The following is a 22,486-nucleotide window of genomic DNA, read 5'->3' on the forward strand; positions in this document are numbered from 1 at the left end:
GTGTTGTTGAAGGCCTTTGTGGCCAAAATCACTGGGTTGCTGTGAGTTTTCCAGGCTGTATGGCCATGTTCCAGAAGCACTGGAAATGAGATCATGCATTTGATCTGAATGCTTCTGGAACATGGCCATACAGACCGGAAAACTCACAGCAACCCAATGAAACTCAAACTAGCTAAGAATATATATTTAAAAATAACAAAATTTTCAAAAACTTCAGTTTAATTTGGAATTTTTTAATAGGAAGTGATCTGGAGATCCAACCTAAGCATTTCCTATTGGAAAAACAGCCTCTCTTAGGATTAATAAGGTCTGAGGGCAAGAATGTAATTGGGTGCATCTTAACTGTAGAATTAATATACTTAGGCACCACTCTTGCTGCTATAACTCAAGCTATGGACTTGTAGTTTTAGCCTTCTCTGCCAAAGAGTGCTGATGATTCACTAAACTGCAAATCCCAGAATTCCACAATATTGAGCCATGGTGGTTAAAGTGGTATCAAACTGCAATAATTATAAAATGTAGGTAAACTTTTTCAGATATACAGGGAAAACTATTAAAATTGGGAGTATTTGGAGCCACAGAAACAGCCTGGAGACCTCACACTTTCTCCACTCCTATTCTAGAAGGGGCTAAAGAGGAACAAGACGGTTCTGGCTGGAAGAGAAATAATCAGGAGACAGGCATTCACTGAATCTCCTTCTCACAAACCCACCAACTAAACACCAACTAAACATAACTAAACACATTCAATGAACACTATAATTTTGCACACTTTATAATACTTTCAACAAATATTTCTGGCATCTTTCTATCCAGAACAACTACATCTAGATCTGTAAATAGTTTCTCATCTGGTTGACAAAACAAGGAGGAATTAATTCCAGTCATCTAGGCAGAACATTTCTGTGAAACTGAAAATTGGAATTTGATTTCACTCTTTCTAGCCACAAACAAGGCACACATGCTTAACAGATAAATATTTATGTAACAATTCAATATGTTAGCCTAGCTGGTTAATAAATGTCTGCCATGTGCAAGGCAGTACCTTATATTAAGGGTGTATATGTATGGTAAAATATATATCCTAACACTAATACAAGTCCTTTCTTACTTTTTACTCATTGTGGAACTAAAGTGGAACTAAAGGGAGATGGAACAAGATGGGAAAGAACACTATTTATTTTCCAGACTTAGACTAGTCAAGTGAAGGTTTTAATTCAATGGAGTATAATTGATCATGACAGCTGCTACACAAGGAATGTCTATTCCCACAGGCAAATGTCCTCAGTTACCTGCATGTATCCAGTTTCCGCTGTTTTTACAGCTGTATCAACCAAGCCTTCACGACCAGCCATTGTGTGGAAGAAAAACTCAGTGGGTGTCAAGCCAGAATAGAAGCTGTTGGCAACAAAACCTTTAGCGGCTGGAAGCTGCAAGAAAAAGGAACTTTTGAAATATGTTGTATTCAGGCATGCATTCACAATCAGTGTGGTATAGTGACTGAGGGTCTGACTAGAACTGGGGGAAATGTGGGTTCAACTCTCCATTCACTCGTTAAGTGCCTTTGGGTCAATCCTGGTTTCTCAACTTAACCTATCTCACAGGTTTGTTGCCAGGACAAAATAGGGACTGGGAAAAAACATGTAGTTTGGCTTCTTGGAAGAAAGTCAGAATATAAATGTAAGAACACACTCAGTTAGAATACTGGTTGCATATGTGGCTAAATTGCCTGGTATTTTTGCCAGAGTGGTTTTGCTTTGTGAATTCTTCAGAAAATGACATATAAATGTTCAAAATAATTAGGGGCTATGCAAAGTACAGTGTTGTTTTCACACATAGCCACTACAGCAATCCTGCATCCCGGGTAGCCTTCAGGGTCTTTGGGGCAACCCCCTAGGCTTACCCCGTGCCATTCCCTACTGGCCTTCTTCAAAACCTCCCATGAATGAGGCCAGTTGGGAAACGGAGGGATGTGGTTTCCCAAATGGTCTCATTCATGCTGCCTCCCTCCCTCCTATACTATGCCGTGCTGTTGGTGCATTACTTTAACATCTACTTGTTTTGAAATGTGCACCTTTTAAATTGAGGTGCGTATTATATTCAATGGTACATTATGCTGGAGTAAATACAGTATGTGATGTTATACACATACACACACATATATACCACTATCCCTTTTCAAAACTAAAACTGATGCTCCAGCTACTTCATTTTTAAAATTTGTTGCCATTTCTGTCGTTGCCCTACAGTAGCCGCCCACCATTGAGAATAAGAAGCAACACAGTGATGGTCTTTTTGATATGCAACACAATTTTCTATCACTAAGAAGCTCTGAGTCAGTTGTCACAGCACATCCCCCCCAACCAATTTTTCCAGAACTCAGGGTCATAAGCCTGGTGGTCCTAGTATATTTACTCCTTTGATCTTTATCCCATAGAAATGAAATCACCCACTCTTTGTAGATTCTAATTGATCCAGTGTAACAGGTCTCTCTATTTCACAGGAGATAAGGGGAAAACCCAATATAAAGCCACAACAAGAAAAGGAGAAAATGAACGCACCAATTTTATGTCCACCAGCTTGTAGGCATGGAAGACCAAGGAAGAAAAAACAAGAACTGGGAGACTGATCATTACAACTGTCATGTACTTAAGGTCCCTAACTTCTTTGTCGTGGTCTGGGATATTTATTTATTTATTTATAGTATTTATATTCCATCCTTCCCACCCCGAAGGGGCCTCAGGGTGGATGACAGAACATATATACGGCAAACATTCAATGCAGATTATACAATGACAAGACAGACAACAGATAAGAGGTATATATAGGTTTTCCCATCTGTGGAGGCTGTGCTCGGTTCTGGCCATGGGAGGAGTGTCACTCCATCTCCTTGCCGAAAAGCTTTCTTTATTGGTAAATTTCCTCCTTTTCTGATCAAAACACTGTACCTAAAATATTTCCCCGCTTAATGCAGTTCCTATTTATCTACTTGCATTTGTTTTCAAACTGCTAGGTAGGCAGAAGCTAGGCTAAAGGTCAGACATTCATCCTGACCGGGGCTTCAAACTGCCAACCTCCTGGCTGGTGAGATTTATTGAAGTTCGTGATTAACCTGCTGTGCTAAAGCCCAGCCTATTCCATTCATTAACATTTACTTTGGGTTCCCCTTTTGACTGCTGAAAACATTTAAAATACATCATGTTGAAGCTCCTTGCAGAAACGCTACATGACAGGTCAACAATATTATCTTCCTATGGCAGATGGAATGTAAGGAGTGTGTTGAGACAAAGAGGGGTTCACAAAGACTAGTTGGTGAATTCATGGAACAGGAAAGATTTGTACCCCCCAATGTTCAGCACCTTTGATCAGGAATTGTATCTTCATTGCACTTTTGTATTTGCACCCACAATTCTCCTTCTCATAATATAATGTAATATTCATCCCTGTTTAAATGAAAGTCTTTACCTTGGAATGTTTCTGAAAATGAGGCAAAGATCGGTTCTCAAAGCCATCAGGCACACGGGACCCACTGATAGCTTGTTGTCCAACACAAGCAATCATCTGTGATATATTAATGAAGGAACCTACCAGGAAAAACACAGTCATTCAGAGCAATATATAAGTAGAATCCTTGTTTCATTACTCAAAGTATCATGTTGAAAATAATAATAATAATAATAATAATAATAATAATAATACACTTTTTTTTATAACCCGCCACCATCTCCCCTAAGGGGACTCGGGGCGGCTAACATGAGGCCAAGCCCAAAATACTACAACATAATAAACACACAAATAACAAAATATATCATAACAAAATATAAAATAACAAAGTCAACAATATAAAACAGCATAGTAAAACCAGACACAGAGGGCGGGCCAAATGTATGAGGTAAAATGTTAAAAAGTTAAAACCCTGGGTGAGATAGGGATAAAAGTGCATTAGTAGGAAAGGAGCCCAAGAGGGAGGAACCATGGGATTTAGCCATTTCAGGGGCGGGAAGATGCTTTATTCTGAGGGCAGCTGTAGGCTAAGACAACCAGATGGGTTGAGTGGTCATTCTCCAAAAGCACAACGAAAGAGCCAGGTTTTTAGGTATTTCTTAAAACCAGCTAGGGTGGGGGCTTGCCTGATCTCCCTAGGCAGCAAATTCCAACAGCGGGGAGCCACAACGGAAAAGGCCCTCTCCCTCATTCCCATTAAGTAACCCAACATTAGTGAAGGAAATTGGATGTTTATTATAAAACCTCTAGTCCAAAATAAGTAACTTTTCCTAGATGCTAGTGTTCCTACAGTGGGGTCTATCAGGCCACTGATTTGTTTTGATAACCAACACTTATTGTACGTTGAGCAAACAAACAGTTTAAATTCAAAACAGCTTACCATGTTTGATGCCTCAAATGCAATGACAGTCTGTTGGCATTAACTACAAATCACATTTAAATCTGTTCTTGTGGTTCTAAATTTCTGAAGTGATCTAAATTCCTGGAGTGATTTGTAGAATAGCCGTGCCCTTGTGAAAATGGTTTCCCCATCTGACAAAGTATTGATAACAATTTCACGGCGACCTTTAGTTTTCTAAAGAACTAACGAGTTTACCTTTTGAACCACAAAGAGCCATGATGAGGGGGCTATTACTCTTATCCAGTTCTCTCAGACAGGCACTGCCAGCATGGTCTCTTATCACAGACAGTTCTTTCAGAATCAATGCCTACAAAGAGATTTACAGTTATTGATTGTAACAAGAATGTACCTACTTAGAATTTACCTCAACACTTTCATTGCACCCTAACTAGTTTTAATCACTAAGAAGTGTAGCTAAACTGGACAACTGTTGACATGTGCCTTCAAGTTATTTTTGACTTATGGCAACCTTAATGTGAATTTATCATGGGCTTTTGGGGCTCTTGTTATTTAGAAAACATTATCCCTCGAAGGCAACTGGCTTCGGAGTCAGGAGCTGCTTCTTCTGTCTCCATAGAGACAAATATCTTGGTGCCAAGGTGACTCTCCCAAATAATTACATTTGAACATCCATTTGATTAAATAATAAGACTGTTTAACACTCCACAGTGAGTAGAGCAGCTGAGAAGCAGGGAAAATTAGTTGCGAGAAGGAGAACAAGTAGAATATAAACAACAGCTTTATAATGGGAAAAGAGAAAAGATCACATTTCAAGGGATCAAATCACAATAAACTAATTAACACATATGAGCTTTTTTTAAAGGGAGAGGATGAATAGAGTTTCAAAAAAGGAGAATGACGCAGACATTTAGAAATGGTAGAGATAGAACACCAATACAGAATTAAGAAATTCAAGAACTGCAGAGTGCTCTGGGCACAGGTAAGGGGGGAAAAAGACAAAAGGGTCTATGAGCAACCAGTTATCCAATCAATTTCAAGCCATGGGATTTCCTTGCCTCAGCTTGTGCAACGATGAGTGTAAACTCAATTGCTCATTTCTCACCCCAAAGAAGATATATAGTAGGGCTGTGCATGGATCCTTTTTTTCAAAACGGGCTCCAGCTGTTTCAACTCTTTTTGGCCAGCTGTAGTGGCACGGGCGCTGCCACCATTTTTTTTCAATCACAACAGACTACGTGGTTGCCGAAAATTGCTGATTTCCATTTCTTTTGGCTACACGTGGAGTGTAGAGTGCCAGCCATGCACCCACATGGGTTTCCCTGTGAGGCTGTGAGCCCTGCTGCCTGCCTGTGTCAATCAGAAGAAGAAAGCCACTCAAGTGCTCCGTGTTCTATCTCAGTACCTTTGCTGCTCTCAGGGTACTTTGTTTGCTTTTGGACTCAATTCCTATCTTTTCCTTTTGCAATTTCATTTGTTTTTCTTAGTAAAATATCTTTCATTCCTTCTTTTAAAACTATTTCGCTAGGGAAGTGAGGGTGGACATGCGTTTGGGGGGCTGTGAAAGGTCATTGGGAGTATTTAAATATTGGGGTGGTTTATTGAAGAGAGGGTATAGTCTGACTCCCTTGAGTCCCCACAGGGAGAGTTCAATTCCTCCCCACATCTAGTTGAAGGATAAGAGAGCAGACGACACCAAAAAGTGGTTTCTTAAGTTTGATGCCTTAATCCAGGACTAGATGAAGGACATTAGAGAAAAGGACCCCAGAAAAAATGGTTTCTTAAGACTGATGCCTTAACCCAGGCTTTTTTTTCGTGTCAGGAGTGTCTTGAGAAACTACAAGTCGCTTCTGGTGTGAGAGAATTGGCTGTCTGCAAGGACGTTGCCCAGGGGACACCCTGATGTTTTTGATGTTTTACCATCCTTGTGGGAGACTTCTCTCATAACCCCGCATGGGGAGCTGGAGCTGACAGAAGGAGCTCATCCCCACTCTCCCCGGATGTGAACCTCTGACCTGTCGGTCTTCTGTCCAGCCGCCACAAGGGGGCTCCAACCCAGGCCTGGATGAAGGATATTATAGGAAAGCCCCCCCTCGAAAGTAGTTTTTTTAATTTTGATGCCCTAAAAATGACAGAAAGGGAGCCTCAGAAGTTCCCCCATTGCCGCAAATGGTCCGGATCTTCCTGGAGTGAAAATGGATCTTTCAGCTGCCAGAGTGAAAAATGGAATTTTGCCCACCCAAATTCAGGAGACTCCTGAAAAATAAATGGGGGAGGGGCACTGAAATCCACACACCAAAAATGGTAGAGAGTTTAACCGAATGGCACACCCCTAATATATAGCTCACCTCTAGAGTCTCTTCTGCTGTACAGCCGGGCTGCTGTTGCAATTTTCCAGTTTTCAAAGCTTCAATGTACTCATCACACTTCTTATAACCAGCATTCAGAAGTTCATATTTTGCCTTCAATAGCCCCTGTCCTGGGGTGACATCACCAATTCCAATTGAAAACCCTCGATTAGCTGTGTTGGCAAAAAAAAACAAAAACAAAATGCACACATCAATTTTAAAGCTACAACACAGAGGAAATCTCTCTTCAGACATACTGTATTTCATTTCATAATGGTTGCACTTTCCCCCCTTTTCTTCATGAAAAAAGGGGGTGTAACTTAGGTGAGAGAAAAAGGGCTTGTTTGTTCCAAAACAGCAACTTTTTATTAAACCAATGTTAAAAACAACTTCACTCACTCACTAGCCCATCCACCCATCCACACCATTCCTGGAAGGGAGCAGCTGAGCAGATGGATGACTGTGTTAGTGAGTGGCCAGTTGAGTACCACTGACACACTCACATACAATTGAGAGGAATTCTAAAATACTGAAATCAGGACCCAAGAAAAGGGGTGCCACTATTATGCGATTGAGACTGTTATGTTGAAATATGGTATGTTGTCTTGAACATATTTAACATTTGTAAATATTTAAAACCTAACTTCAAAAGTAACCATTCTTTTCCTGCCCCAGCATCTATATCCATTACTGGGATCACATGAAAAGTTAATTAACTTTTGCATCCAACTCCTAAAGAGAATCTGAGGTATTTCTACAGGAAAAAGAGATTTACCTTCTCTCCATAGCTGTCCAGATTTACAAAGTTAAATTAAGTTTTCAGTGCTCTTTTCAAATGTTTTCAAATGGATCTGTCTCTGCCTATATCTTTCTCACAGCCTTATCCTGTGAGCTATGAAAGATCTCAGACAAAGGGTGTGTTTTACTAGAACTAAATTGATCTTGACACACATTTGGACTTCTGAACACAAAATGGATTACTTTGGCCTGTGACTTTTTTTTTTTTTGCTCTGGATTGTTGTGAGCATAAAAGACAAAAGGAACAATATACTGCAATGTAAAAATAAGTGAAACTATTACAAAATTCTAAGCACTTACAGAGGTAGACAGGAGCAAGTCTAGCCAATCGTGACATGGCATCAGCTGCTTCCACTTGTCCCCAGTCTCTCAGCAAAATGTAGAAGATATTATTCTTGGATCCAGATCCTAAAGTGCCTTTATCCATACTGCCAGACATTAGCTCACTATTATGGATGGTAACATCTGAAACACAAGTCCATTATGTTGTCAATATAAGCATTCTAACCAATGCTGGCTTTATCACTAATTTCTTCTATTCTTATTGAGGGTGTTAAGTCAGCAGGTTCTCAGATTGTCATCAAAGCCTCAAAACGGGGAAGCATCCCTATGAAACACCAATTTCACATATATATTGGAAAAGAAAAGACAGGGAGGTGATCCAATATATTCTGAGGGGCGAGAACTCTCCCTCTTAATGAGTATCCACCTACAGATGGACACAATAGTCTTGCCTATGACCTCAGTGAAAACTAGATCTCAGGAACCACAAGAAAGCAAATACCGTAATAATGTACATTGCCCATCTAACAAAATGAGAACAAAACTGAGTTTCACCAACTAATTAAGTGTTTTGAAAAAGATAGAATAGTAATCAGCTACCTATGGAGATACTTTAAACCAGCAATTTTCAGCATTTTCAGGCTCAAGCTCTACATTCAGTCCCAATTTGCAATATGACACCTTACTAAAATTATATACTGCATTCTTTGTCCAATAAATACACTGCAAATCAGAACATGTCTCTGGTTTAGGTCCTGAAATACTTCTTGAAAGATTGATTATCTTACAGTGGAAAAACTAAGCTAACTTGCATGCAGAGAAATCATTGTAACTTGAGCCATAACATAGAGGAAAAACTCAACACATTTCCGTTTCACAATATGTTAAATGTTGTTTTAAGCCACAAAAGTATACCCACAACAAGAAGTTATAAATAACAGCTTAAGCCATATTATTACAACAATAAATCAAGGACATAAACTTAAGTGAACTCAACAATTTACTGACTAATTCAAAGTGATTAATTCTCTAGCAAGGAGACAATGATTCTTCTTCTTGGTATGTTTGCAAGGCTGGCAAACTTCACTTTGCTAGTTTAAGGTAGGATTGTTCTAGACACATGAATAAGATGGATGCATATTTTAGTGTAGGGCCTACAGCCTCCTCCACAAGACTTTCTACTTCAGCAACAAACAATTCCCTGCCTGGTATCTATTTCTTAAACATCTAAACATTTGAAGGTCTATCTCATCAGTTTCTTCCAAAACAATCACAAACAGGATTTTATTTTACTTATTAAAAAAAAAATATCTATTACACTGGGCAACACACATTTTGGTGCCTCAAATGTGAGACCTGTTCTTGGGTATATTTGACCTGCTGATTCTGAAAATGGCACCAGTATCCCTCTATTAGCATTAGCTCTTGAGATACAGAACATATACCATATACTAGTCTTCATGTGCTCACCCATAGAAAACTATAATAATTGTATCAAATAAAGTCTATCCAATGCAATTTTCTGATTCAGCACCCCAAATAACCCCAACGCTCGGCAGCCAGACTACTAACGGGTGCTGGGTACAGGGAGCACACCAACCTGCTGTTACACCAGCTCCACTGGCTGCCAATTAGCTTCCGAGCACAATTCAAAGTGCTGGTGTTAACCTATAAAGCCTTAAACGACTCCGGCCCTGTTTACCTCTCCGAACGTATTCTCCCCTATGGACCATCAAGATTATTAAGATCATCTGGAGAGGCCCTGCTCTCGGTCCCACCGGCCTCGCAAGCGTGTCTGGTGGGGACGAGGGACAGGGCCTTCTCGGTGGTGGCCCCTTGACTCTGGAACTCTCTCCCACTGGAGATCAGAACTGCCCCGTCTATCCTGACATTTAGGAAATAGGTGAAGACTTGGTTATGGAGACAGGCATTCAATGAGTGAGCCAACACCCTGAGATATGGATGGAGGATGATGAGCAACGATTTTAGTGTGACGACTGACCATTATAGTTATTGATTGTAATTGCTGTTTTAATGTTTTACTGTAATATGTATTATGATGTTTTATTGATTGTATGTGATACTATGATTGGAAACCGCTCTGAGTCCCTCAAGAGAGGTGAGAAGGCCGGCATACAAAACTTTTAAATAAATAAATAAATAAATAAATAAGAAAATACTAATTAGAATTTAAAACAAAATACTTCATTTTGTTCTAAATTCTACTTAGTCCTAAATAGAACATTCACACTTATAAAATGTTTCACAACACACTCCAGTTTTATAGTAATATGCGATTTAAATAGCATTTTGTTGCTGTTCTGTTCTTCCAGACATTTCCAACATATGATGGCCTTATGCTGAATCAATGTTAGGATTTTCTCAGTATGATTTGTTCAGAAAGGGGTTGTCCATGCCCTACTCTGAAGCAGAAGGAGTGTGACAAGTCCAAGGCGAGCTAGAAGGGTTTCAAACTCTAATCTACAGAGCTATAGTTCAATGTTCAACCCACTACATAATGCTGGGTCTCCTCAGTAGCATACACCAACAATAAACCTGAGCAAATTAGCATGCTGCAAGCCATTGTTACCAGGACATTTTTTGTGAGTTTACAATCATGGGATGAAATGCCACCTTCACTTACAGGAATCATTGGTACACAAATCTTCTCCTTTGCCACAATACTGCTTGCCTTTAGTCCGGAGATTGGCCTTGACCGGACAACTCTTGCTAGGCTTCAGAATGACACCAAATACCTGCTTTCCTGTCCACAGGGTCACAGGCTGAAAATCGACAGACACAAAAAAGGTTGTAATTACACACCACATGACTTCTGCTAACTAGAACTCTCAATATTGAACTTCATGGTATCTACAGGAAATCTGGCCTCCTCCAAACGTTGGACTTCAACTCTCATCAGACAGACTAGCCATTCATGAAGGGTGACAGGAAGACCTTTGGAGGATCAGAAGGTCCCCAGCTCCACTCTAAAGATTCCCAACTACTCTTCAAGTATATGTACACAAGTAGCAATTAAATTAGATCATTCAAGTTAGATGTACATATCAAAATGTCAACCTGATTCATATTTAGAATTAAGGCTTAAATGTATGGATCAACGTGGGCCAGGGAAATGTGTCAGCTCTCCTAAACATTCACCAAATCTTTGTCTCATAGTGGTTGCAAACTATTCTATCCTTCTCTGGAGATTTTTAAACAGAATTTGGAAGGTTATCTCTCAGGGTCCTTTACTGCATTGGGTTGAACCAGATGGCCCTTGTGGTCCCTTCAAACTCTATGTTTCTATAATCTATAGCATTTTGCATTCCATTATCTTTGTGCTTATTTTAATGACAGGCAACTGAAACAGAGTGAACTCAGCTGCAATAACAGCAATTTTTAGATCAATCAATTTCAGTAATTATGGCACTTTAACATTCATCTCTGAAGCTAAAAGATGTGTATTTACAGCAATTTGAAATATTCAGTCTGAGACAAAAAAAGTCATGAAGCAGTTATATTCAGCTGTCCTCAAACGACTCATTTATCAAAGAATGCCTTTTTGCAGATGACTGAGAGACCTACCCTGATCCATTCCATATAAAAGGAAAAAGATCTCTGGAGAAAAGTAAGTCATTAGAGATGCAACGCAGACTATTTCTCTTTCTCTTACAGATGCAATACCTTGAGAATTGCCGGAGGTGGGAGGTGAACTTTAATTTTTTCATCCTTGCCAACCAGGATAGAAGCAATAATCTGACAAGTTTTGGCTCGGTCAAAAAAAGTATCCTTCAGTGTAAGAAGGTAGGCTCCTGAAAAACAAAAGTTCTTCAGTGAAAGAAATAAACAGAATAACTAATGAATTACACATACATTTACAAAAATGATTCAAAAACAGACCTGTAAGGAAATCCTGGATTGCAGCAATAAGAGGCTCTCCATTTCTTGGAGTTACCAAATTTGCTTTGGTCTAAATGAAAGAAAAAAAATGTTTAGTCCATTCATTAAACTAGGCAACTCCATAAATTGTCACATTATTTTTATTTGTAGTTCTATATATCTATGAGACCTCACAACACCACTTACAACTTACAATATCCCCTCATGATTGTTTTCAGCAACAGAAATGAGGCCAATTTGTGGCCTTTATTACAACTCAGGTCTAGTATAGATTTATCTACACCTCAATGGTTTTGAAATAGACAGTCAGTATGACAAAAACCAGTTCCACTTCCATACTTGAATGTTACATTTTTCTCACTGGCTGTATGTTTATATCAGATGCATTTTGTTGTTCATTCATTCAGTCGCTTCGTGACCAGCCTACGCCAGAGCTCTCTGTTGGCCTTCACTACCCCCAGCTCCTTCAAGGTCAATCCAGTCCCTTCAAGGATAACATCCATCCATCTTGCCCTTGGTCGGCCCTTCTTCTTTTTTCCTTTCATTGTCCCCAGCATTATGATCTTCTCCAAGCTTTTCTGTCTTCTCATTATGTGGCCAAAGTACTTCGTCTTTGCTTATAATATTCTTCCCTCCAGTGAGCAGTCGGGCATTATTTATCCAAGCACTGCTTTAGCAACTTTATTATTAATTATGAAGGCTACTCCAATTCTTCAGTGTTCTTCTTGTCCACAGTAGATCTGGTGGTCATCTGTTGTGAAGCGGTCCATTCCAGTCCATTTCAGCTCACTAACTTCCAGAATGTCTATCTTTAATTTTGACATCTCATCAATAACAACATCCAGTTTGCCCTGGCTCATAGATTCTTATATTCCAGGTTCCTATAGTGTGTTGATCTTTAGAACATTGGATTTGTCGTTCACCTCCAGCACAGTTGGCCGCGAGCCCTTCTTTTGGTTTGAGCTATCTGCATCATCACATCTAGGGATAGCTGAACTTACCCTCTGCTCCTCTCCAGTAGCATTTTGACTATCTTCCAACCTGGGAGTCCCATCTTCAGATAGTATACCAATATTTCTCTGGTTGTATTGATCTATTTAGTTTTCATGGCAAGAATACTGGGGTGGGTTGCCATTATCTTCCCCAGGGATCGTATTTAGTCTGACCTCTCTGCCATGATCTTCCTGTCTTGGGTGTCCTTTCATAGTTTTGCTCGTGGCGTCATTGAGGTGCTTAACCTCTAGCACTGCGACAATACATATGCAATAGTATGTGAGTGCTTGCAGCCCCTAATTTGGTCAATGTTGCCAGACTGTGTTACTTAATCAAAAGAGGGCCAGATTTATGCAGTTATGCTCACTTTTGGCACCCAGGTAATAATCTGAAGACTAAAGTAGATCTGCTAATAGTTTCTAATTCTGTCTCCACTGGGAAAAATTCAGAAATAAAAGTTAATCTTTGTGAAGATAGATATCTGAAGTAGTCAGTTTTCAATCTATGACGTTCTCAACAATAGGTAGATCATAACAATCTGTTAACATATGTTATTTTTATATCTTTTCTCCATACCTATTAGACTCCTCTTTTGATAAATTACCCACATTCTTCTGCAAATGTATCATTCCTAAAAACTGTAACCAGAGATGGATACTGACCAGCAACCATTTAAGCACATCTCAACAAATAAATGGGAACACTGCCTACCCCCATAAGGACAAGGGCTTCTGCTTTGGCTTCTTCAGTTTGGGGAAGGTGAAGATTCATTTCATCACCATCAAAGTCAGCATTGTATGGTGTACAAACACATTCATTAAATCGGAAAGTCCGGTGTGGTTTTACTCTGGCCTGAAAACAAAACAAAACAAGGGAGATAGAAGAAAAAATGTCAAGATATCAAGAGAAGGCAAGTGTTCTTGGATCATGTGTGATTTAAAAATTTTCTCTTTTTAAATGTCGTTCTTTGTGTAAAAGTTCTGATATCCTTTCTCGTACTGGAAAATTTCAATAAAAAGAACCTATGCTTTAAAGTATTGAAAAGTTATTCATAACGCTATAACCCAGTATAAAGCAGATAATATGGAATTTTATTCAGCGGTGTGAAAGGGGCCTTAAGAAAGAACAAATGAACTGGACTAAAGGAACATTATTCTACTTACTATATGAGCCATGATACTGAGTTTGTGCAAAGATGGTTGTCGATTGAACAGAACTATATCCCCATCTATAAGGTGCCTCTCGACAATGTCACCATACTTCAGCTCCTGAGCCATCTTTTCACGGTTTCCATATTTCAAAAACCTATGGAAGAAGGAAGACAATGAGAAACACTGACAGGTAAGAAAAATCTCAGGAGCAATAGCTGTTTTCCAGTCTGAACAAGGAGCCTACCCATCTGGGACTAAATACATGCTTTTGGAAAACTACTGAACCCCATCATGATGGAATCAAATCACTGAAATTGTTTCTAAGCCATTTTACAACCTGATAGACAATATTTTAAGTTACAGATCTGACTCCAAGTAGAGCGACTTGTACAAACAGGGGCTGTTATGTACAATTCCTCCTTATCCGAGCCCAATAATGGGAGGTATATATTAAACTTCTTTCAAATCATGGTCTCAAATAAATGAAATTAAATAAAGGAAAAATATTCTGTGAACTTCTAAAAATGTTCACAAGAAGAACTGAAATTGCAAGATCAAGATCAAATGCCTATGATATAGAAAACAGCTATTTCAGATACCTTTTCATTTGTGTGTGTCTCTGTTGAATGAAGTTTGCACCAGGATGAGCCTCAGGGCCATTTCGAACAAGTTTCCTCATTAAGTCTATGTTAGCTTTGTTCACCTGCAAGAGGAAAGTTTATGTGAAAAAGAAAAATATTCCCAGTATCGTGATTCCTGTTGCTGGGCTGATTCAAAGACTTTCGTTTCAAACATCTATGTGCAAAATCTCCTTTGAAGAGCCTGCGGGATGTAAGTGGTCTACAGTGCCCGATTGAGACGCAGGGACACCATGAAAATCCAAGGTTCAAACAGTTTCTTCTTGGATAAGTCAACCTTTTTCAGCTGAAGAGGAAGGCAACTGCAAGTGTCTTTTGAATAAATCTTATCAAGAAAACCCAAAATGGGATTTCCATTAGTTGAAATCAGCTTGAAGACACATAAGAATAACAAGTTTCATTTCACATGTGTTATCATCAGCAGAGGCATTGTCCACATCTCTGCCCTTCTGCTGTTTGGTATGTTTGGTATGCTATTTGTCTTTTAGCTCAACTGCTTGTCTTCATCTACAATGGATGTTTTGTGACTGGTCACAATCACCACGGCAGCCATTTTATGTCATAATGCTCATGACATTTTATCAAAATTCCAACAGTGCTGACCATCTCCAACAGGTTGGAGATTTCAAATATCTAGAATGCAAATCAAGACAATGTGTTGTCAAAGGCTTTCGTGGCCAGAATCACTGGGTTGCTGTGAGTTTTCCAGGCTGTATGGACATGATTAACACTGAATGGCCTTGCAGCTTCAAGGCCTGGCTGCTTCTTGCCTGGAGGAATCTTTTGTTGGGAGGTGCTAATCAAGATGGCCAACTGCAACATTCACACCAGCCTCCAACAGACAAAAGTTCTTTCTCCCACCTTGGAGATTCCACAGATACATAAACCCCATTTGCCTTGTTTCCAACAAACATCACGACCTCTGAGGATGCCTGCCATAGATGTGGGTGAAACAATGAGAACAATGAGAAATGAGAACAAATCAGGAGAGAATGCTTCTGGAACATGACCATACAGCCTGGAAATCTCACAGCAACCCATAAATCAAGACAGTATTGGATTCTACATGAACTTTCTCTGATATGGCAATCCAGGCCAAGCATGAGAATTACCCTTGATAGAAACATTTATTTATTTATTTCACGGGGAGAGGGGGGGGACTCAGGGCGGCCTCACAGAAAACACCATTCAGTGCTATCATAATGATAAGAAGAATCAACAAATTCATTAAAACAAAACATTTAACAGCTGTTAAAACACACCAATTAAAATCCAGGTACGGGTCAATTCATTGTCACTTCGAAATTGCTTATGTCTTCTTCATACAAGTTGATATTCAATGGCCAAATGCAAAGCCCCACAGCCAAGTCTTGAGTTTCCTTCTAAAGGACAGGAGGGAGGTGGCCAGTCTGATGTCTTTGGGGAGGGAATTCCACAGAAGGGGAGCCACTATTGAGAAGGCCCTGTCTCTCGTCTTCACCAATTGCGTTTGCGACGGCGGTGGAATCGAGGGCCTCTCCAGATGATCTTATACTTCATGATGATATACAGAGATTCTGAGAGCTACTATGGCAAATGATCACAGCACCCAGGGTGCAAAGGACAATTTGCTTTAATCTCAATAGTTACCTTCTCAGGAAATGTTAATATTTTTGCAACATGGACTGGTACAGCTACTTCATCAATTCGTAAGTTTGGGTCAGGAGAGATCACTGTTCTTCCTGAGAAGTCTACTCGCTTTCCAGACAAGTTCCCTCTGAACCGACCTTTAAAAAAAGGAAAGAAGCAGCAAGGAGAACAACAAGGATAAGCGACCCAGTAAAAAAAGTGTTATCTATGTTACCGTGCCTCACTTCATTAGCCTATCTGCCAAGAAGCAATTCTGAGTATTTTAGTATGTAAGGCATTTACACAGCAGTTCATGGCCTATCATAATAGACAAAATCTGTCCTGAGGAGTTTAGAAGCTAAACATGTATGCCAAGAATATCTAATACCTTCCATCTTCCACTGGTTTTGTATACATTTTTAACCTGAGTATTTTTCCTATGCTAACAATTTCTTATTTCTATGCTTTATCTGTGATCTTAATCTTGTATCTGTTTATATTTTTATATTTTTCTTTAATATATATTTTAGCTTACATTTAAACACAATTTACTGTTAGATACTATTTTAATTTTAAATTAGAACATGGCCCGAGTGACAGAAGAATACTTAAATAATGGTAAAGGTATCTCTAAATAAATAAATCCGATGAAGGAAGACACAATGGTGGAGGCAGAATCACAGGAAAATGTGTATTCTGTTCCTCTGTACATATTTGAAGTTGGGAACAATGCTAGATGACAAATATAAGGCCAAGTCAAAGGTTCTGAGGATGGTAGGTTTTTGAGGAGGTATCTGAAGGGAGCTATCTATCTAATCATGAGAAGATCCAGGCATCAAGGGAACAAGGATGAAGTGTTGGAAGTAAGCAAGAGACATTTGGATACATGAGCCAAAACAAAAAATGTGAGAGGCAGGAATACAATAGGATTAGGAGGTAGAAAAATACTGGAAGCAGACACAAGAGCATAGCATTCTCAGTAACGAAAAGTGTAATCGAGGAGATTAGGGCTATCTAGATTTGAAAACTTCACCAGCATAAAATGTTTTAATTTCAATGGTAGGTGTACAAATAAATTACTACATAACAACCCATCCATAAGCACTAGGATAAATACTGTCTAGTGGCAAGGAGTCTATCTGGCAAGTCAGGTAAAACAGCCTGACTAAAGCAAATGCATATGTTCAAATGTGACAGCTAAAGGCAGCTGAGATGATGCTGGATCACCTACCCTGCTTTCCTTTCAGCCTTTGAACAAACCCTCTTGTCCACTTTTTGGGCGCCATGTTGAGAGGAATGCCAGAGAGTTCACTGTTAATATATAGAGCACACTGCAACTGCAGGAAGTCCCAGTCCTCCATTATCATCTGAGTTTTGGCTCCGGATATCCTATGCTAAAATGAGAACAAATTCAAGAAAGTAGGTTTCAATTCATGCAAGTTAAAATTTTCACAGAATATTTAGTTGTGGTCATTTTAATATGAACTCTCATGTAATTTCAAGAACTGAGACACTTCTTTTGAATCCAAAAATTCACAAAAACTAATTTTATTTTTGGGCCAACTGAAACACACAAAATACATAATGCAAGCTTTTGAAGTTTGCTTGACTTCTTCACAAGGAAAAGGTGTTAAAAGTTATAGAGGAGAAGAAAGAGTCATAAGCCTACATTTTGTATCAGATGTTGTTTCTGTTGGGGTTAAGTTGGAAGCATCTCAATGTAGGCAGAGGCTACTCTCCTCTTGTCTTGTGGAATTTGAGACGAAGGACAGTGACATTTAAATTCCATAAGCAGCAAAAAAGTAACTTCTCTTGGGATGTATGTAGGTCTGTGATTCTAACACCAGCACTTTTCTTCTCTTGTACAATTTTAACAATTTTTCACCCAATGAAAGACAGTGGAGCTTTGAAAGCTTACATGGTGTATTTTAAGCTTTTCGATTGACCCAAAAAATGTCACTGCGGATTTTGTATTTTATTGTATTTTGTTTTGTTGCCAACACAGATACCCCTGAATATGTTTATATATGATTACCGACATATCAAACAATAAAAGTTATTTTCTCTTATTTTTACTAGAAAAAGGAAACTTGATAACTTGTACCAACACATAGTACTTGCTCAGATCAAAACTAACCTGGCTGAAATTGACATTACTGAATCAGTGAATTCTGTTATGAGGATTCCACTAATAAAAAGAGGCGATATGACAGTTAAGAGTCAGATCCAAGTGAACTCTTTATTAAATTCTACCCACAACACAGAAAAAAGATGAACATCATGTCTACAACATGCTACAACCAACATGTAATCTATTATGAAGGTGTATGTATGTGTTTGTGTGTATATATGTGTGTGTGTATGTGTGTGTATTTACACACACACACACTGCAACACAGTAAACCATCTGATTCAGATGAAGAGCTTGAAAAAACTAACCATCAATTCTATATGCATATTAAATACTAACAGCATCCCAATAATTTAAAATGTACCAATAAAAAGGAGAGCATAGCTATTTCCATTATGCTGTTATATAAAGTTAAAAAGCACCTCACCTTTTTGATCACATCATTGAGGAAGATTATTTCTGTCAGCTTCATGGTTAAGTCATCCTCATTGGTTCCGGACTTTAAGTCGCTCACCACAGAGGGCCGAATGCAGAGCGGGGGAACCAAGAGCCGCGTCAGGATCAAGTCAGAAGGCTTGCCTGATTCAGGGTTCATCAAAAGCAGAGGGATATCTTCTGCGGGAATTCTCTTCAGGAGATTCAAAACAACTAAGGGATTCAAGTTCTCCTATAAAATCCAGAAGATTCAAAATGTCATGTTAGGGCTGCAAAGCAGGAAAGTATTTTTTTACATTTCCACTCATGCTCACACACACACTCATTTGCCAGGTAAGATTAAAACAGTAAAGAACAGTACGACTTTAGAGGTACAGTGTTCCTTCACTTATCATGGGTATTATGTTCCAGGACCACCTGCTAAAAGTGAAAATCTGTGAAGTAGGGATGCTATATATGTATATCGAGTTCCGAGGGTGAGGCAGAAGCAAGGAGAGATTTAAAGGAATGCACACTTTTTTTTCCTTGCTAGCTATCTCTGCTTTGCTTTGCAATCTCTCTTGATTGGCTGCCTCTCTCCAGAGGGGGAGGGTGAAACCCCCTTCCACACTCCATTGTTGCCAGGAAGTGGATTAGAATGCCGCTCTGGGCAACAGCAACCATTCACAAACTGGGAGGCAAAACAGTGAGTCTGTAAAAAGCAAACTGTTAAGCAGTGAAGGAGCACTGTATAAATATTTAGGATTACAAGGTGAACATATACCTCAAGTTGTCCAAGAGAAACTATGGGATATATGGGCAAAGTGTCTTAAATTGCTTACAATGGTATTCTAATAAATAATGAAATTTGTTTTTACCTATACAACCTAAGCATTTCATTGGGTAGAACTTAGGGCTAAACTGGTAAACTGGCTGGGATTTCTGGGAGTTGTAGGCTAAAACACCTGGGGACCCACAGGTTGAGAACCACTGGGCTAAGCTGATTTTCTCCCCACTCTGTTACCACATCCCTGGCTTCCATGCTCTTTCACTCTTCATCTCAATCCTGCCTTCTATTTCACCACTGTAATCCTGCATAATACCTCACCTTCAGCCTAAGGTAACAATCACAGTAATTCTCCACTTTAGTACTTGAAGTACTGTCAAAACACATACTTTGAAGAACCTCAAACATGACAGGGCACACACGTATGCTTTACTGAAATGCCTTGATATAATAGCTCACTGAGCATATTATATACTAGAAATTCAGACAGCCGCGTGTGGGAGTACAAGTCTGAGGCTTAGACAGCTTTTCTGGATAGAATTGACAGTTTTAGAAGAGTTGTTCTTGCCCATTTACAACACCTAAGTGGCACTAGGCAACATAAACATAAGGTCCCCAAATTACAGCCTAGATTGAAAGGTACTTAACCTACACAATAATTCTAGCTACCTTTATGTTTGTTTTCGTTTGGCAATAGCTACTATTTTCCTTCCTCTTAAGAACATAAAATGTTCTTGTCAACATGTATTAATCAGTTCCATGCATATACCAAAGAACTATCATTAGGATCTTTGAATAGAGAAATTGTGATGTACCTCATCAGATCATCTGAGATGATGTTGATATCCTATGAATGTCAATTCTGACCCTTCAAAACCAGATGCGAATGGGTGCATATACATATATTAAGAGATCTTGTATAGGGAGGCTTCTAAATTGATTTTTTTAATTAGATGCTGCAAACACATCTCACTGAGCATCTAAATTACACTGAGGATTATCTTCAGGATGGGTAAGCATAAGACACTACTGTGCTAGTCCAATGATCACTACAGACTTAGAAAGGCATCCATTCTCTATCATAAAATAAAACTTTGGTTGTTTCAGTTTTGACAGGAAAAAACAGTACAAGATTAGACAGGTTTCTGGCTCACCTGGGCTTTCCCCAACAAGGATTCAATTTCTTTGTTATGTTCAATAGCAGTGTCAAAAGACTGTATGAAGTTAGACACAATGGGGTCCATTATCTTCTTAGTTGTCTTATATTTCTCATGGATTATCTTTAGCAAGCCACACTTCTTGACAGTACCTACGAAGGGGAAAATACGTACAAACAAACTGACACTGGGCTGCTCCCAAATTGTGCTTAGCAAGCATACTTACAAAAAAAAGATGGCCTAGAAAAACAAGCTTCTCTTCAGGTAACAAAGCTGGCAGCCATAGGAGGGAAAAGGGAGGAAATGGAGTTGTGGTGAAGCAAAGCAGACAGAGTTGTCATTGTTATTGGGAGGAGAAGCATGGCAGATCCAAGCAAACAATTTCTCCAAAGTTTGCCACAAAGCAGAGTGGATACCTTCAGAATGTAGATACTCTGGAATGGCTGGCTTGGACAATCAACTGTGCCATGCATGCCTGCCTTTTAATGTAATCCAATATAGTTTCAAAGTCAATTTCACACAGCACCTATGATTATTTCTCTTTCCAATCTCTCTTACAAATGCAGAACACAATCAACAAGCCACATACTGAGCTATTAGATTAAGATCATGTGTAAGAGTCAGTAGTGGGTATTGACTGACGGGCTGGACTCAAAGCAGGGAGATCCAGACCTCTACACATTTTACTCAGAGCCAATAATTATATCTTATCCATACACATGATTCACAGGGTTGCTATAAAGTGAATCAGTGGACAAAGACAGACAACTGAGCTGCTTAAAGGAAGGATGAGATAATAATAAAAAATCTCAAGCTATCTGAGGACACAAAGAGTTATAGCAATGAACTGCATTTGTGAACTTTACCCCAGCATTCACCATTTGCAATGAAAATTGATCAAATACAGAAAGCATTGACTCATTTGCAATGAAAATGTATGCTTTGTGTATTTGATCAATTTTGCTCAAAACTGAGCAACAGGTAGCAAGATAACCAAATGTTAGTTCACCTAAACAGTTCCAGATTCTGGATGGAGAAGGGGTTTAAGAACTATAGATCAATTTCCTCACTCACCATTAAAAGCCCCACAATGTGGGCAAGTGTTCTTTTTCCTGCACTTTTCAGACACCTTTTTCTTCAAGCCTCGTTTCTGGAGATAAGTCAAGCCAGGTCTCTTCAAGTAATCCAAAAACTGTTTTTGCTCTTCAACAGTCAGCATGATATGGCAGCAAGTCTTGCAAATCATCTTCCAAAACAAAATCACAAAATCTTTCAAAGTTCAGTTTATATTTTCCCCCTATGAAATGGTATTATTCACGAATCTCAAGAGATGATGCAAACAAATATAATTCCAAACAACCAAAATGTATTTCCAAATTCAGTAATTTAATTAGTAAGAAATTCTAGCTATTAAATATTAGTTATGTCTTCCAGTTCTATAGAACACTATGGCACAGAATGCTATTTTAAACATATTCATTTGTACTTCCATGGAGTCTGAGGTTATATTGTTTACCCACAGGTTCATGCAGGGAAATGACTGTGGCTGTACAATGTTCAATGCACTGCACAGTAATCCTTACACTAACCTTGCAGAATAAACTCTAAATTCAGCTCTGCCTACTACTGTCAATATGAGAAATATGAAGAGGGAGGGATGGAGGAAGAGTACATGTTTATTTGTGTGAGAGAGATTAATGACAGCTTGAAGAGTTCAAGGTTGAGGTGAAATAGGAAACAGGGACCTCTCTTCTTGAGGGAATTTTCCTTTTTAGTGCAAACGAGGCACTACAGCGTATCATAACAAACCCAATGGCTTCAGCATACTGGCATGGCAATAACTCAAAAGCAAAATGACAAGTTTCAACTGCTAGCTCAAACACATAATTTATAAGGAATCAGCTCTGTTGACTAGT

The 22,486-nt window shown here is 39.0% G+C and overlaps 1 protein-coding gene across 2 annotated transcripts in view; it reads right to left on the bottom strand.

Moving 5' to 3' along the window:
* Positions 1–22,486, bottom strand: part of POLR3A (RNA polymerase III subunit A) — a 46,304-nt gene that overhangs the window by 19,218 nt on the left and 4,600 nt on the right. For both annotated transcript variants that reach the window (XM_060769075.2, XM_067466964.1), the window contains exons 4-19: positions 21,645–21,816; positions 20,568–20,722; positions 18,640–18,879; positions 17,313–17,475; positions 16,103–16,239; positions 14,435–14,538; positions 13,848–13,989; positions 13,396–13,536; positions 11,692–11,761; positions 11,476–11,603; positions 10,436–10,574; positions 7,810–7,974; positions 6,712–6,884; positions 4,601–4,712; positions 3,466–3,584; positions 1,293–1,430 (exon numbers count right to left, since the gene is read on the bottom strand). In XM_060769075.2, the coding sequence (XP_060625058.1) occupies positions 1,293–1,430; positions 3,466–3,584; positions 4,601–4,712; positions 6,712–6,884; positions 7,810–7,974; positions 10,436–10,574; positions 11,476–11,603; positions 11,692–11,761; positions 13,396–13,536; positions 13,848–13,989; positions 14,435–14,538; positions 16,103–16,239; positions 17,313–17,475; positions 18,640–18,879; positions 20,568–20,722; positions 21,645–21,816 (2,298 nt within the window). The remainder of the gene's footprint in view (positions 1–1,292; positions 1,431–3,465; positions 3,585–4,600; positions 4,713–6,711; positions 6,885–7,809; positions 7,975–10,435; positions 10,575–11,475; positions 11,604–11,691; positions 11,762–13,395; positions 13,537–13,847; positions 13,990–14,434; positions 14,539–16,102; positions 16,240–17,312; positions 17,476–18,639; positions 18,880–20,567; positions 20,723–21,644; positions 21,817–22,486) is intronic.

The sequence above is a fragment of the Anolis sagrei genome, chromosome 3, assembly GCF_037176765.1.
Source record: "Anolis sagrei isolate rAnoSag1 chromosome 3, rAnoSag1.mat, whole genome shotgun sequence".
Taxonomy (NCBI): domain Eukaryota; kingdom Metazoa; phylum Chordata; class Lepidosauria; order Squamata; family Dactyloidae; genus Anolis; species Anolis sagrei.